The following is an 18,350-nucleotide window of genomic DNA, read 5'->3' on the forward strand; positions in this document are numbered from 1 at the left end:
ACAGGTGAAATGAGTCATTAATAATTCCAGACTTTACTTCCTGTACTAACCTATGTAGGTTTGAAACAAAAAGCCCCGCCTCTGGTTTTCATCGGCTGCTTGCTGACAGTGGTAGACCAATCACAACAGACTGGGACGTCTGACCAATCAGAGCAGAGTATGTTCTCTGAAAGGAGGAGTTTAGAATGAATAATTTAGAACGGATCATTGAATGAGTCGTTTGTGACACTGGGGAAAAATCTAATGCTGCAGTTTAAATTATGAGCACGTTAAAGTGTTTTTGATCTCGGATGCGTGTAAATCTATTCTATGAGATCTTTAAAACAAAATTAGTCACATTATTATCAAAACCATAATAGGTGCACTTTAATACTTGGTTACAAATCCTTTGCAGATGTGTACTTCCTAAAGTTAATGCAAAAAAAGTACAACTTTTTGAAACAGTGCTTTACCATAATTAAACAGATTAGTAAATAAAGCTCATTAAAAATGAGTGTTTTTTCTGTCACATTTCCAGGCTTTCTGACTAAACTGATTAGGCTTCGGTCTGTTTTGCTATGGCACGTGATCAAAGCGTGACATTCACACTTATCTAGCAAGGTTTTAGACACATTTAGGCATAATAGACCCATATTTCCACCACAAAACTGGACCCTTACCCAACGTGATATTTGTCAAATGTCATCAGACCTAATAGCAAGCGTGGATAATAAAATAATTCATTTTGGAAATCCACTCCATGTATCCAACTTGCAGACAGCAGGGAAAAGCATAAAAAAATACCAGCAAGGTCATATTTCATTAGAAACGTATTGTATTCGTACACACTATACACATCTTGTATGTTCTATACTATACAAGTTTCTACAACTCAGCTTCCATTTAAAATGACTCTCAAAGGAGTCTTTTTAATTTTTTTTGTTTTATTTCTGAACATTTTAAATATGAAAAATCTGTTCTAAATGTTCAATTCAAACATGACAAAGTAATAACACTATGAGAATGTTAACAACTGCCAGATCTGTCTGTTTATTTAACCCAAGGTGAAGGCCTTACATATCTTTTACGTCAAGTTTTGTTTTTTGCTCTTGTCAAAGTACAAGAGGTAATTTGCCCTCAAACTGTTATGTTTCGTGACGCAACGGAGATAAGGACGGATGCAATCGCAGGTTAACAGTTTTATTGAGAGACACAGGCAGGTAAATCCAAAACGTGATCCAAAACGTAATCCACAAACATGCAAGAGGTCAGGCGATCGGCAAACAGGTATAAACGGGGCAAGGCAGGAAACTATGTCGTGGTCACGGAAAACAGGGTCGAGATACAAAACATGAAACATAAGCTATGACTATGAACTGGGAGCGGAGAAACCAGCGTGAACTAAACACATGAATCTAAACATGAAACATGACAGGGGCTATGACGATGACTAACTATGGAAAGGACTCTAAACTAATCTACTCTAATATATCTTATCTAATATTCCGCGCCGTGTGCTGGGAGGCTCGCGGTATATATACACAAACATAATCAGCGTCCTAATGGCTGACGACTGATGGTAATTCAGACCCACGTGAAACAATAGCCAATGACAGAACAGGGAGGAGACATAACAAATGCATGTGTCGAAATGTCACGATTGTCAACCAGGGAAAAGCAGGTGCTCGCGCACCTTGCTTGTCCATGCGCGCTCACATGCTCTCCCGCGTGCCGCTTAAAGGGGAAACCGTGACACAAACCAACTTTTAGGAAAAGGCAGCTAGCTGCACTTAAAAAGTTAAAGTGCAACTACTGTCCTCCAAGTACGTGATAGCTGAGCTGACAAAAAGCGCTCTTGAACTCTGGGTATCGATTTCAAAATGTTGCTTAAAAGTACTGTCGAATAAAATAAGGGATTATTTAAAGCCAATAATCCACACTTTGTCCTCTCCGCTCCGTCCTCTACATCCCCTCAATTCATAAGTTGTGTTTTTGTGGTGCACACAGTATACACTTTTTTTCCCCTTCTTCTATTTTTCTATTTCTACAACAACATAAATGACTAGTCCCGAAGCAAATACACAGGGGCCAGCTGCAAACATGGTTAAAACTGAACTGAATGTGACTCATTGACCACCAACAAGGCTGAGTTCCTACTAAAACGTACAAAAGCAACCCATTATGAGCACGGTGATAGAGCCAGCCATTTTTTTAGCATCTCAGCTCAGGCACCACTTGGCTTCTCAATTAACCTCACAGGTGTGTGACTCCCCAAATAACCTCATAACAGATCCAGTTAAAATAAACTCGGAGTTCTCCTCTTTTTACTGCAATCTTTACAAATCAGAAACTCGCTCAGACCCCACTGCCATTCAGTCCTTCCTCTCTCAGCTAGATATACCCAAAGATAAACTCAGACATTAGCCAGTAGCCTAGATCAGCCTCTCAGCTTGGAGGAGATAGCATCTTTTATCTCAACCATGAATAATAATAAAGCTCCTGATCCGGATGTCTTCCCTATAGAATTTAAAACGTTCTCCACTCATCTATCCCGCTTATTATTAGAACTATACAATCATTCCTTAGAACAGGGCTTCTTACCAGCGTCCTTAAACCAAGAACTAATTAATGTCTTTAACTCCTTAATATTAAAGAAAGACAAGGACCCTACATTTTGTGGCAGTTACAGACCAAATTAATAACCATGTCAAATTATTAGCTAAAGTATTGGCTAAACGCTTAGAGGTTCGTCTTTCACCCCTTATATCAGATGATCGAACTGGCTTTACACTGGGTCATCAGTTGTCATCCAATATACGCAGAATTTTAAATATGATCTTCACTCCATCTAGCTCTCCAATGCCAGGAATGGTTCTCTCACTAGACAGAAGGCTTTTGATCGGGTGGAACGGGATTATTTATTTACAGTTTTACAAAAATTTGGTTTCAGCCCCAAACTAATTTCACGGCTACGTCTACTATAATTCCCCCTCAGCTTGAAAACAAATTCGGAACCATCTCCGCATTTCTCTTTGTCTCGTTTCACCAGTCAGGGCTGCCCACTCTCACCCCTTCTCTTTGCTTTGGCTATACCCAAAGCAATAGCCTTGAAATCGACTTCAGTATGTTCGGGTATTCATAGCGGCGGAAGGGAACACCTGGTCGACACCACAGACACCAGTCAAGCCATTTAGCAATATGTATGTTTTTTATATGAAGTCTGTTTGTTGAACTAGTCCAATGTTCACTAAAGGAGACCTGAGTGCAAAACTGCATGTGGTAATTGCAGTCCCAAGGCCATCGCAGCAACCGTAGTCCCAGCAACCACAGCGAGAACGTCCATGTGGAAATGAGGTCCAAAACCATTTCCATGGTACTTCAAGTGGTACAAAGCAAAGAGTAAGGGAGATAAAGCACAACCCTGTCTGGTAACTCGATATAGGTGAAATGGTGAAGAGAGCATCTTATTTGTAAGAATTCTCACATAGGGCTTACGGTAAAGAATTTTTGTCACTTTCAAAACTATCACCAATATCACATTTTCTCAAAACTGGGAACAAATAAGGCCACTCTAATGGTCAAAAACCTTCTCTGCATCAAGAGAAACAATAACCAAATCATCTGTAGTGTGGGAGTAGATTATTTTAAAAAGACGTCTAAGATTTGGAAAGGAGTGCCTATTTGTATAAATCCTGTCTGATCAGGGTGAGTAAGTTTGTCAGTTACAGATCTAACCCTGATGGGGAAAACTTTAGCCAAAATGAATTTGTCAGAAGTGAAATTGGCCTATATCTACTTACTTACTTCTTGATCTTCACCCTTTTAAGTGATACTGTACTTCAAAAGTAGCCTCATTTAAGGTATGATGCAATATGCCAACAGTATTTGAATGAGTATACATTTTAAATAAATAAGGTGAGAATAGATCACTGAATTCTTTGTAAAATTCACTAGGGTACTCATCAGAGCCAATTGTATCTTGTATTTCTGAGATGGAAAGTTCAGCGTTGAGGAAGTCACGATCTTTCTAAACTAGAGTAGGAATATCACAACTATACAAGAAGTTTTTTTGCAGCCAGGTCATCGATTAAGGCCTTGGAGCTATTATTATACTTCGAACACTTTAATTACAGAAGCTGGTCCTACATCATATATCATAGGTTACACAGATATATCACGATTCATTATGTAATACTGAATGAAAACATAGGTTTAACATGAACCCCTTTATCATTTGTTTTATTGTGAATGTGTACATTTATTAAATTTTGTGATTTCAATACAGATATCTCTGTTTAGAAATGGTTATAGATGAAGGATGAATATGTTCTAGGAAAAGAAGATTGAGGAAAAGAAGCATGTGCTGTGAAAGAATGCATCATTATCTAAGACAGAGATCAAATTATTTTATACCATTGCTTTTATTTTTTGACCTTGATTAAGAGCCAAGATCTTGACAGAGTATGTTTTTTTAAGTGAAGCAAGCAGAAACACAAACATGTTTTTTGTTTACTCAAACCAAAGTCCAAAAGATTTCCCATGTGTTCTGTGCTGGACAGCATTTAATGCCATAACGTGGAATGAACCTTTTTTTAAATATCAAATATGTTATTTTCAGCCTTTTAAAATGCTGTAAGCTTTTTCTACATGTCCAGTATTCATGTGCAGTTTCTGTAAAATATACCAGACACGTGTTCACATTTGTTTATTATTCTTCATCACTAAGAAACGAGTGTCCACATAAACACTGTACCTTGTCTACTTTGGCATATATATATATATATATATATATATATATATATATATATATATATATATATATATATATATATATATATATGGATAGATAGATAGATATATTTTAATCAATTTTATAGTTTGAATTTGTGAGCTAGCAGGGCCAATGTATTTTGGAGAAGCAAATTATCCGACACCGTTTTGGCAAGCCAGCCTGGGGGGTTCAACGGGTACCCCGGACCCTGATTGAGGGGACACAGCTCCGCCATCCAGACCAGCCAACCATAGGAAAAGGTAAGCAGAACATCTGTTAAAGCAATGTTTCTGCAGTAGTTTTGTGTGGTCTGTGAGGGTGGGGAGGCCCCCACTTTTGAGGCAGATCAATTCTGTGACCCTCCTTAAAATTTATTAAAATTTAAAACGAGTTTTAAATGTTATCCGAGCACTGTGTTGTTAAGTGTTAAGTTGTGTTTTAGGTATTGTTTTAAATGGTGCTCCCAGTCGTGTTTGAATGTTTCTTAAGTTGTGCTCAATACATATGGTTCTATAGAATTTTACAACACCTATAAGAGACGAAGGGTATCTGACACACCGTTCTCAATCGGCCTCATATACTAGCTCCTAGTTCAGACAGTATTTGATCTCATATGTGTACCGTTGTCAGAACCACCTCAGAACACTAGGGTGAGGAGCATTCCATTATAAAGGTATATAGATAGTACTTATGTCGAGGATGAATTAAAGAGAAAAGGTGTTTCAAATTTCTGAGTGAAGAGTAGAACAGGTGAATGTAGTTAACAATATCGTAAGTAATAGATAATAAGGCTAGCAAAGGTAATGAGGTATGGCTGAAGGTGGGTGGGGGTGGGTACGTGTGTGTGTGTGTGTGTGTGTGTGTGTGTGTGTGTGTGTGTGTTACAGGGCAGCAGGGCAGTTACAAAGTTAGACACGATCTGCGACACACACAGAGCTCAGTCTTCCTGCACAACATGGACGGTACCCTAAAGGTTTTGCTGCTGGCAGCCCTGATTCTTCTGGTTTCTGCCCAGACATCTGATAACTACAGAAGCTTGAATGGTTTAGTGACAAAACACGTTGACAAAGCGCTGAAAAAGGCAAACCAAGACTTTGGAGCGGGTTATCATATTGCTTTTCATTCACTCATCAGCACTCCAGTGGTAAGTTCTGTCACTATTTTGAGGAGTTGCTTTACTTATGCACATAACATTTCAAATACCGTATAAACAATTATTTATACACCTGCCGCAGGGGCCGACATATTTGGCTTGTATTTACTGGTTTAGACTTTGGTTATGAGGTAGCTACTGCCATAATGTCAGATAACAAAGGAATAACGTGACAGACCATGCTGACGCAGTGCAGATGGCCATTACCACCCTGAAGTGTATTATTTGTGTATAGCAGCACTGAACAAAGTGTGTCGTTCTGTTTAAACCGCAGTGATTTGCTAATGATCACAAATCTGAATTCATTACAGAACAACAGATGGCACTTTTTGTGACTGTTTATAGTTATGTAATGTTATGGAACCCCTACAAGACAAGTTATTTCCTGTTAGGACTCACATTATAGCAGCTCTAAACAGATGATTGCTCACCAGCCTCTTTTTTCAAGCTCAATATGTATGCTATCGGCAGTTAAAATGCAAATGTTTGGCGACAATCACAAATAACTGTCAGTAAGATCTGTTCAAATAAATATAATGTCATAAATAATGTTTACAACACATAATTGGCCATTTCCTGTTTACCACCATGCCTTCAAATCATTATTTTAAAGATATGTGTTTGCTAACGTGGCTACGCAATACCATTTTTCACAGACTAGAGAGAGCATCTTGAACGTAAATGTCCTTCTGAAAGTCACAACATGCAAGAAGGCTTCAAATGATGCATATGAGCACCGAGACGAATGTAATGAACAAAAAGAAAAAACGGTGTGTATGATATCTTTATTGGCCTTATTCTTGATCTTATAAAGCCAAGAAGGTCTATAACCTTTCGGTTTATCATCATTAACCTTTTGACATCGACAAACAAATTCTGTTTCATATGAACATACGTCTTAACCATAGAAACACTAATGGTGGATATTTTATAGCATCGATAAAAGCTTTCCTAAACGAAAGGCCATAACGTTTTTATTTTACACAGCCCGTGATTGACTGTCTTGTGTGTAAGACGAATGATGGTAATGAACTGGTTGACTGTGCCAAGAAGATTGATGTCATTAATGTAAGTATACTGCAGCAAATATAGTAATACACACCACAGGGAAACTAAAAACATCTTCTGTACGTGGTGTTAGAGATTATATTACAAACTCAATTAAAAAAAAGTAATTGCTTCTTTTTCAGCAACAGCGCACTAAAATTCGAGGCAAATGTATTGGTCATCACATTGGAGGATCAGACATTTTGTCAGTGAAATTGTTGTCTGAGAATAATGAGCAGAGTTGATGTCTCGGATGTGTGTGAAGCTGCACAAATCACAACAGCACAAATTAAAGGGTTAAAGGATATTTAAAAAATCTAACCATTTTTATTCTGGGCACTGAAATAGTTAATATAGTTGCAAATAATTATTATTTTTTTTTAAATAACCACATTTTGTTGTATTAGAAGTGAAAAGTGATCTGATTAAATAGAGAATTTGGGTTCAGGTCTTCACTGTTATAAAAGGAAATGTAGTAATGGGCAAAGATTTACTTTATGAAACCGTGATTACACACATTAATAAATAAAGCACATTTAAGAGGAGTGTTTTCTGGTTTTGATTTCCAGGTTTGATTCTGTACTTAATCATTTCATTATCTCAGTCTATATTTGTTTTGTTGCCTGGTGAAACCATTTCATCTGGTGAAATGAACTGAAATATTTCTCTTCTCAAGTGACATTCTAGCATTTTTAAAGTCTGTGTCCATAAATTCATTCATTTAAATTCATAGTCCATAGCTCATTGTTCATAGACAGTGTTGTTTCAGTAAATTGGTGTGTATGACTAATACAATTTGAAGAATTTCATTGTGTAGTGACCGCACATACAATGAAGAACTTGAACTTGATTTCAAAAGGCAGAAATGAAACACACTCCACTCAGCTGCAGGCCTCGGCCCCTGCTCTGAGCAGCACTTTGCTATATATTTTGCACCCAAGCTGACAATGAGACAGTTCTGGGAGCATAAATACATCATTTCATCCTTTGACCAACAGTCGGGCCATTCATCTTTTCTGACATTATTGTTAATGCTATTCTTGGCTGTGGTAGCGGTAGCTACAGGTGTTTTGGCTGATGTGACATCAACAGGCTCCTTGCTGCTAGGAGTGGCACTAACATTAGCTAGACATTCTCTGACTCATGTGTTCTCTTTGTGCCGTTTTGGAGCACAAAGTCCGACATTATCTGCATAAACGTTTCTTAGCATTAATGTTACATTACATAACGTTAGACTAGCGTTAACGTTATTTATCTTGGGACTTGTTGAGAGAACCTGAACAGGTCAGCGTCACATAGTGCCCCCTGGGTAATGTAATTTATGTAGGGCAATTATGAATCAGCCAGAACCTGAAATGGAGAGAAAGGGAAAGAGTACTGGCAGCTGGTAAGAAGAGCCGGTACGCTAAAAAGTCAAATGTGGAAGTGTCGGTACTGCCTACTGGTGAGTATTGGCCCAGCAAACAATTCAACGTAGAATAGTCGGCAAAAAGTCGCAAAGATTAGCGTCGATATGACGTATAATCAAGCCGATTTCAAGCCGTAAAACAGGGACACTTTTATACGCATTTTATCGTCGAAACCAAGCCTCTAAATGTCACGGCTCTAAGCAGGTATTATACGGCGAAACCAAGCCTCTATATGTAACGTCACTAAGCGGATATTATACGTCGAAACCAAGCCTCTAAATGTAACGTCACTAAGCGGATATTATACGTCGAAACCAAGCGGATATTATACAGCGGAACAAAGCCTCTAAATGTAATGGCTCTAAGTGGTTAAGAATGAATTAAAATTTGCAAAAATTGTAGTTAAAATATGGAAGAAGAAAAATTAGACAGTTGACAATGATGTTGCAGGGGGACAAACACTACATGAGGAGAACCGCAACATATACATGAAGTTCCAGTTTTTGATTCCAGCATTGCAAGATATTAATCAGATTTTGTAATCATTCATATACAAATATATGCTCAATGATACACATGCATATAGTATTTTGTAATTGGCTGTATATACCTCATAATGTGGTGTAAATACACTACACAAATATTTATACACAAAGTTACACACATTACAATACTATTTTTTCTAATCAGATGTGTGTAATCCTTTTTGTACCTATAATTTCTTGAAGTACACAAGTACTTTTGAGAGACAACAGTGATATAGTTTAACAAACTCCGTGAATATTTTTAATAAACATGCATGAATTATAGTAAATGCAGACAAAGTGAAGCTGAAAATGACATTCAATACTGTAACAGCCAGATGTACCCATGTATTGCTAATCAAAGAAAACTATTAATCAGACATCAAACCCAATGGAATTCTCAGTATATACAAGATCATTAGAGTAGTTTGGAGTCTGTCAAGCGAGGGAGAGGAATGAAATTCCAAAATTGAATCTGAACTGGACTCAGGCCCCCAGAGGAAAAGAAAATTAGAAAAGAGCTGTCAAAAACATCTCATGTATTCTCCTAGACAACAATGAGATCTGTGTGAAACCAAAATGAGATTATGGCTTATTTCTCCTGTTTCTCAGTTTTTTCTCGTGGGGAAAAAGCATCACAAAATCTCAAAGTAGCCTCCTTTTAAGTTTCAAAATAGATCTCATCAAGCTCTCAAATAATTCTCAGATTGTCTCAAGTTTGGTGCGTCTTTTTGATCTCAGGCAGAGAAACCAGAGAGCTCTCTCTATAATCTCAATATATTCTCATCCCAGTCTAATTCGTGCATCTCATGGTGAGCTCAGACAGCACAAGTAAAGATCTCCAACACTTTCTCATACAAACTTAATGGTTTCTTTAAAAAAAAAAAATCATAAAGAAACTCAAATACATGTTCCTCATTGTAATGGATTTTATATGCTTGTCCATGACAAAAACAAACTTCCAATACATTTTAAATATGTTTTGATATTTACATGGTGAAAATTGGGTTTACATAATCTAGACAAAAGCAAATACAACAATATTTTTCACTGGATATTTCAACATCAATAATCTAACAATATTATTAAATAGGACATAGACATTGGGAAAACAGCTTATTACTAACGAGGATGATAATCAGTTAGAGTCTATCATTAATATCACTCAGCTCCAAGTGTCTTTCATTTTCAGAAAATTATCACTTTCTTGTAATGCAGCCATTTAGACAATGAAGACAGCATGTTAGCTGTATCAAAGCAAACCTGCCAAAATCTCAGAACTGACATAACTGGTGTAAATGTAGTATATTCAGGAAGACAAGGTATTCCTTCAGTGCAATAGTCATCTGGCCTCCACTTTGATTCTAGAAACCAAAAGAAGAAAAATGTTGTAATACGTTTTATAGATTTGTTGTCAGTCATGTACACAAATTGTTGAAAAGCAGCATTGGTAAGTTTGTGGCTCACTAGTCTCCTTGTGGTTATTTTCCATAGTAATTCTGTAAGTCTAAACACATTACCAATTACTAGACATCAAGGTGTCAGAGTAGCCTGAACTGCCATTTAAAGCTTTGTAAACCAATTCAAGTACAAGTGCAAGTCTCACATCAGTAAGTAGTGTTTTGTTAACACTATTAACACTACTACTGATCAGAATTTAAAGCTCTATAACATGGTATTTCTTACATTGCCACTATATGAATAGACCAGATGCTATCTTTGAAACATCTGAATATTTGTTATACAGTTATATGAATACAGTTCAAATGACATTATGGTAGCCCAGTAAGCATGTCGGCCAACTGTGCAGACACACCTGGATGGATACAGGGACATAGCACCTTCCTACACATTTCAGCTTTCAGATAAGTGTGCTGCTGTCCAAGCCCTCTCCAGCCAATTCTTTGTATATACAGTCAACCAAAATAGTCAGTGCTGACACTGGAAGTAGTCTGAGGGAATAGTTCACAGTATACCATATTCATTTTCCCAATTACTATGGAACCAAAATTCTTTGTGTAGAAAATTGATCACACTTCATTACTCTATGGAGTTAGATGTTTTATATTTTTGAATAGTTGTTACCTGCATTCTCCACTCCTTGTGTGTCTAGCTAAAAATTGAGATAAATAATACAGTTACCATACTTCAACCATAATGCATATTTCAACTGGATGTGCTAAATAGTAGGAAGACCTCAATATAACTCAGTACAGTTCAACAGCACCACAAATTACAGTCTACAAAATTATACTGCATTATTTTTATTCAAGTGTACTTAATAAATTGGCAAGTATATTCTTAGTAAACTGTCATTTCAAACAAAAAACAATTTCTTAGTTATATAAAAGTATTTATCAATGCTGTCAGAAGCAAAGCAGCTGCTGAAATTTGGCTGGGAGAAGAACATGATAACAACAAAAACATCTGAAATCTTCTCACCTTTCTTCTGCATCTTTTGCAAGTACTTTGCTGGCTCTTGACTTTTCTTCTCCAGCGTGAGTCATACCTCTGTGCCATTTTCAAATTTAGGAAGCTTCACTTTCCCTGAAATAATGTCAACAGACACAAAATAACCGCTCTGAGTACAAATAAGCATTTGAAAACTGAATCAAAAATCAATCATATAATCAAAATCAAAATGCCTCTCTCTCTTTCAGTTACATTTCTTACTTACATTTCCAACTTTAACTACTTCATGGACCATAGTATAGTATATGATTTAATCCTATTTTCACATACAGACAGGCTACAAAGGAAAAACCTGCTTAAAGTGTCTCAGTAAGGTGTTGGGCCACCACAGGTTGCTAGAACAGCTTCAGTGCTCCTTGACATTGATTCTCCAAGTCTCTGAACTCAACTGGAGGGGTGAACACCATTCTTCCAAGTGCTTTGATTGTGATGATGTAGACAGAGAGCACTGTCTAACGCATCAGTCCAAAATCTCCCATAGGTGTTCAACTGGGTTGGGATCTGGTGACTGTGAACTCATCAAACCATTCAGTGAGGGCAATAGGGGCATTGTCATCCTGGAAGAGACCACTCCCATCAGGAGAGAAATGTTTCATTGTAGGATAAAGGTGATCACTCGGACCAAATTTTCATTGATTTGCAGTAGCTTCTTCCTCTAAGGGGACAAGAGGACCCAAAACATGCCAACTCCACAGAGCCAGCGGACCCCTGTTATTGGGGTGCAGCATTCATGCCTCTCCTTTTCTCTTGGTGTATGCCACAGATGACCTCAACCACTTGAGAATATGGAGAGGGATGGCTCATCTGACCGTATTACTTTTTTTCCGCATCTTAGTACACCAGTGTCGTTCTAGCACTCTCTATACAAATCTTTTGGTTTTCATCTCTTCACTTCAGTAGATTGGAGAATCTATGCCAAGGCCCACTGAAACTGTTCTGGTGGCCTGTGGTGCCCAAAACCTCACTAAGACACTAAATGTTGGTTTTTCCTTAAATTACCTAGGTGTAATAAAGACTTACCCCACTACCATCGAACGCACATGTAACTTCTATGGAAGAGCAATATTTATGCTTGACTGGTGTCAGAAATGGAGCTGCAACGATGGTGACACTAGAGATGACAGAAAAGGCACACTCTTACACAATTAATACATACCAGTTGGTTTTACAACTTTTTGCATATACTAGTGTTACAGTAATTGGACAATTATACATTTGTCCAACTTTTACTATTTAAAAAACTGATGATGAAGATGAAGCATATAATTTTTTTTTTTTAATCAGTTGTAACATTTATGATAATAGATGGTTGGCATACTTCAACACTGGAAGTGTGCACTGATTTCACATAAAAAGCACAGAAAAACAGCATTAGAAACGTTCCAGGCATATCATAATCAATAATTTACCTGCCAAAAACCAGCAAGAGGCCAAGGTCCAGTTTATTAAACCACCGTGGCATTTTGAGAATGAAGAATTCCTGGCTGAACACCTCTGACAGTGTGAATAAACAATTTTGATAAACCTAATATAAAGAGTATAGAACAAAAACGCCATTATTAGTTAACTATATTAACCTTTTATTCTTATAACAGTTTTATTGGGGTATATAGCCGATTCATATATCATATTTTCACTCATTCAAACTGCACAATAATAGATTTTTCCTACTTCTGAGTACAATCAGCATAACTACATTTGATTACTTTTAATGAATTATTAACTCTTTGGTAAAAGTAATCCACTAAAAGTTGCACAAATTGCTGCAAAAAGAACTGTGAACGGGGACTCAGCATTAGGACATTTCATTGGACAAGAGCGCTGTCCATTACACATGCTGCATTGTGATTGGTTAATTTAAAAGGTGGGCTGATTAACGGACGAGGAATACAGGGAGCGCGAAAGCGGCCAGAAGGAACGGAGGACAGAAACACCAGCTCGTAAAAGAAGGTAAGTTAAGTCTTCGCTAAGTTTAATTTTGCAATAAGATAGCCCTTGATGTAAGACAGACATAGCCATCTTATGTAACTATCCGCCATCTTGTCTAACTAACCGACTGAACTTCGGCTAGCAGCAAGCTAGTGGTAATATATACACTGAGAACTTATTAACATAAGCATACAAAAAGCATTTTTAAAAAATCAGCTATTTACAACTTCAGACAAAATGCTGTGATTTAAAGACGAACGTCCATTTTAAGCTCATGTTAGCTAAAATTCATGCTGTGCTAAACTAATCTGTGCAGTAGCATGTTAGCTAGAAAGCTAACATTTTTGTGGTGGAAATGGGTGTAAAAATAAAAATAAAAACGAAAAGGTCCACAGGAAGAAGTAAACCTTGAGCCTTGAACTTTAACATGTTAGATTTTACTCAAAAGAAGTATCTACTCTCTACATCACAGTTTAAATTATTTTCTTTTTTTTGTCTTTAATTTATTTATTCATTTATGTATGATTCATTTTCATGAGATTCATATTCATGAGATTCATATTCAAGTGATACATTTTCATGTGATTCATTTACGTATGATTCATTTACTAATTTGCTTCTCTTTAAATCCAGTTTTAGACTGTGATATTTCAAAGGTCTTTCCAGATTATTACTTGCTACACTGTATGAGATAACCCCAGTAAAATTGCCTGAATTCTATAATATAATTTGTTCACCATGTTAGGTTTAAATCCTCTAAAAACAGATTCGCAATTAAATAACATTACATCCTTCAAAGCATTGGCATGTTCTGCTTACTCTCACAATCCTCCAAACACCCACACACCCAAAGTCTCCATAAACAAATGAGACAGCAGTGTATCCTACAAAAACCGAACGTTGTCCACAATGTGAATACAACTCGGAGAGTAAGCTGAACTAACCAACAAAATTACCAAGACTGATAAACAGTCTGCACACTATAATAAATATAATGTCCTTACCTTTTAAAGACTTGTAACAAATAATATAACAGTGTAGCACGTAAAGCCGAGGAGATAACACTAATACAATTAAATAAACAGAAACTCTAACCGGTCAGAGCATCGAAACAGAGAAGCACATTAATACAGAAGTACATTTTAAGAGGAGTAAGTACACAAAATCTAGGTGGAGTAATGCAATGACAATATCTTCAATAAGAATCCGAATTCTGTAGCGCTGGAAGGCCGAGTGCAAAAAATAAAAATAAAAGAAGTCTAACGTAGTCTCCTGCTTCCTCCACTGAAATAAAGTCCTTCTGAACACCGTTATATGTAATGCGAAGCCGAGCCGGGTGAAGTATTCCATAGCGAGCGCTCTCAATACCACGGAGTTGACGCTGAACCTCATTAAACGCGGCCCGGGCCCAGGCTGTCTTGGCTGTGTAGTCAGGGAAAACGGAGATGGTCAAATCCCACGCTTTAATCCGCTGGATCTCTCTCGCACGGCGTAAAATGTCAACACAGTCACTGTGATAGTGGAATCTGCACACAATAGCTCGTGGTCGTTCACCAGGCTTGGGCTTCGGCTGAAGGGTCCGGTGGGACCGGTCCAAAACCGGCTCCTTCTCCAGACCAAACGCCTCTTTTATCATCATTTTCAGTAGATTTAATCTTAGGGCTTACCGCTAGTTAACTGTCTTCTCTTTAAACTGTATAGCTGAAGCGCTGTTTAATGATTTAATTTAATTAAACTACATAACAGATTTATAACTATGTGTAAAGATAAGGAGAAAAAACATTACTTTTTTATTACTCATTACTTTATTACTCATTACTTATTGAGTTAGTGCCCAGCTCTGCTGCTCCACTCAGATGAGGCTGTGAGAGAATGAACTCCAGGGGGAAAGATGTAGTTTTCCCTGTGGGGGAGGGGCAACTCTCTCTCAGCTCCTCACTACATGTTTTATTAAACGTGATTTCAACCACATATTAGCAATGAAGGGATTGGGACTTTTTTTATTCAGGATATATAATATAAACAACATTTTTACACGTCCTGGAAATGCCTAGAGTATAATCTATTTAACAATCCATTCATATATAACACAAACATACCAGTTCAAGATGTAGCCTATACAGTGAAATCCAACGTGGTTTAGGGACCATATCTGCGCGTGCTTAGCTTCGTTTGTTTTGGTTTCGTATGTGCAGTTTCGTATGCAAGCGATTTCGTTTTCCCGTAAAAAATCTAATAAAAATAAATCTTAGTGAACAATCGCATCTAGATGTGTTTCTTTGAAATTACACAGCAGTAACTTCATTAATCAGTTGGGTTTTTTTCGCATAATTTTAAAGTAATATAGCATTTCAAGAATGTTAACATTGTTCAAGCTTCTTTTCTACGTATATTCGACGTCAATGATTTTTTTCGTCATGATCAAGCCTCTTTTCGACTAACTGTAGCTTTCATTTAAACGGCGGGGATTTGCTTGACTTCGTCGAAAGCGCGTTTGTGTTTGCTGGGTCATCAGGCAGCATTTTGCAAATCGCACGCGAAATCTCACGAGAAGAGGTGAGATTAAATACGACGGCGCCCTTCTGCTGACACGTTTGAAGAACTGGAGAAGATGTTTGGAATGTTCATGTGTGCAACTTAAAACCTTGCTACCCTACAGCGGAAGAAATGGACAGGAAAGAAAAGCAAAAAATTCTGGAAATCTTTATAGACTCCTCAGATGACGACGATTTCCTAGGCTACCAAGGGGATGTCAACCAAGGGTTGACTTCCCAAGGGGGAGAGTGAGTGTAACGGATAGCTGCACAGTGACGCAGAGGCAGAGTCCGTTCCATTCCGTGGTGTTTTAATTAACGGAAGAAAAAAAAGAGAGATGAAGAGAAGGGTGTGGTCTTCGGAAGCAATAAATAGAACAGGTGACTAGGTGAGAGGAAGCGGGAGGCGGAATTGAGAGCCAGGTGGGAATGGTGGAACTGATGGTGTGCGTTTGCCAAGGACCATGCTAATGCTCTTACTGTGCAGTATAACCTTGTGTAACACATAAGCATAGAAAACTGACTAACTAAGAAAAGGTTGTTTGTTTTTTTGTTTTTTTAAAAATTTTTTAATTTTTTAAATGCAAGCTACTGCCTCATTCAGTTTTGGTAGCTTTATTAACTGTGGTATGGTGTTTTTAGTTATGGTTTTGTGTTGGTTTTTGTGTCTGGATTACATTCATGATCACTATAGCATGTGGTAGCAGCTATGTAGCAGAGATGCAAGTACTTAAACACAGACTACTCTTTACTTGGGCGATAATAATAATAATAATAATATGATGTTCAAAGGGCAAAAAATGAGGGAGACAGTCAATGATCTAAATTGGGAAAATGGGGAAACCAACACATTATTTTGTAACTCATGTTTCAAGTGTCCCGATTCCTGCTGCTGCTTTTTACTTCTATATTATTTTCATTGCATTGGTTTTCCCAATTCTTTCCCAAATATGAAAAAAGTATTAATTTCTAATGAAATATAATGAAACAGGAAATTTATTTTAAATATCCAATTTCAGTTATTCTTTTTTTTTCTCTTCCAGAGAAGAATGTCACCTCGTACTCCTGCGCTAAGAACCCCGAGAAATGTACTCGCAAAGAAAAGCGAAAGGATAAAAATCACTACAGCTCAGCGTGGAAAGAGTGTTTCTCAGGAAAATGTTCTCAAGCGACACGAGAGCACTCGCACAGGAGAGAAACCATATCAGTGTTCACTATGTGGGAGTGGTTTTGCTCAACAAGACAGTCTGCAAACACACCAGCGCATTCACACAGGAGAGAAGCCGGATCACCGCTCCCAATGTGAGAAGAGTTTTCGTGAAGGGAGTAGTCTTAAACGACACCAGCGTGTTCACACATGAGAGAAGTCGTTTTTGTGCTCCAAGTGTGGGAAGAGTTTCATGTAAATATATTGTAAATATGTTAAACACACAAATTGAGTTGTTGAATTTGTAATCCTGATTTTATAATTACAATAAAACACGTTGATTTTTGTCACCTAAGAGCACTGGTAGGCACTCATATCTCACCTTGTACCATAATATTGTTACTTTACTTTAATTTATTGCAACAAGGCCTTGGAGAATGTGGCCTTGTCGTACTGTATGTGGATTTTATTTGTATAGTATGACAAAGCTCTCTACTACTTTCTACTAACATGGTGAACGTAAACAAAGTATAGGCTACTCTCTGAGTAAATTCTCTGAGTATATACTAGCAATTTCAGTTACATCAATGCATTAGAAATTCAATTTTATTTTATTTGTATAGCGTTTTTACAATAGACATTGTCTCAAAGCAGCTTTACAGAAATATAGACACGGTATACAGATACTAAAAGTGTGAATTTATCCCTATTGCGTGAGCTGGTGGTGACGGTGGCAAGGAAAAACTCCCTAAGATGTTAAGAGGAAGAAACCTTGAGAGGAACCAGACTCAGAAGGGAACCCATCCTCATCTGGGTAACAACGGATAGTGTGAAAAAGTTCATTATGGATTTATATGAAGTCTGTTTGGCCTTAGAAGCGGCCGTAGTCCCAGCAATCTGGAATTGGAGTAGATGAGAGCGCCGTCCAGAGGTAGGACATGCGAAACGGATCAGGTGAGTCCGTAGAGCAGAAAGGATCTGGATCTCTAGTAGCTCCATAAAATCGTGTGTGGCTTGAGAGAGGGAGAGAAAAGATTATTAGGACTGTGCTTAGCGTAACAGAAAGTCTAGTCAGGGTAGGCTTGAGTAAACAAATATGTTTTAAGCCTAGACTTAAACACTGAGACTGTGTCTGACTCCCGAACACTAATAGGAAGACTGTTCCATAACTGTGGGGCTCTATAAGAGAGCTATATATTTAGTGCTTTATAGGTTAATAATAGTATTTTATAATTAATGCGAGATTTCACTAGGAGCCAATGCAGTGTGTATAAGATCGGGGTGATGTGGTCGTGTCTTCTGGTTCTAGTTAGGACTCTAGCAGCTGCATTCTGGACTAACTGGAGTTTGTTTATGTTCCTACTGGAACACCCAGACAGTAAGGC

At 37.6% G+C, this 18,350-nt stretch overlaps 1 protein-coding gene and 1 long non-coding RNA gene across 3 annotated transcripts; one reads left to right on the forward strand and one right to left on the reverse strand.

Annotated features, from left to right (window-relative positions):
* The first annotated feature begins 5,590 nt into the window (after positions 1-5,590).
* Positions 5,591-7,495, forward strand: LOC128609522 (cystatin-like protein). Its single transcript, XM_053628012.1, has 4 exons — positions 5,591-5,894; positions 6,560-6,673; positions 6,891-6,971; positions 7,094-7,495. Exons 1-4 carry the CDS (start codon positions 5,706-5,708, stop codon positions 7,193-7,195), a joined length of 486 nt encoding a protein of 161 aa, XP_053483987.1. The 5' UTR covers positions 5,591-5,705; the 3' UTR covers positions 7,196-7,495.
* Positions 7,496-9,137: 1,642 nt separating this feature from the next.
* Positions 9,138-12,991, reverse strand: LOC128609524 (uncharacterized). 2 transcript variants are annotated; one of them, XR_008386240.1, is made up of 6 exons: positions 12,765-12,991; positions 12,376-12,466; positions 11,326-11,430; positions 10,969-10,996; positions 10,700-10,835; positions 9,138-10,247 (listed from the first exon to the last, which is right to left on the reverse strand). It is a non-coding gene; the product is annotated as an uncharacterized LOC128609524 (long non-coding RNA). The 2 variants fall into 2 exon arrangements; XR_008386241.1 differs by lacking the exon at positions 10,700-10,835.
* Between the last annotated feature and the right edge of the window lie 5,359 nt (positions 12,992-18,350).

Source organism: Ictalurus furcatus, chromosome 7, assembly GCF_023375685.1.
Source record: "Ictalurus furcatus strain D&B chromosome 7, Billie_1.0, whole genome shotgun sequence".
NCBI classification, from domain to species: Eukaryota; Metazoa; Chordata; class Actinopteri; order Siluriformes; family Ictaluridae; genus Ictalurus; species Ictalurus furcatus.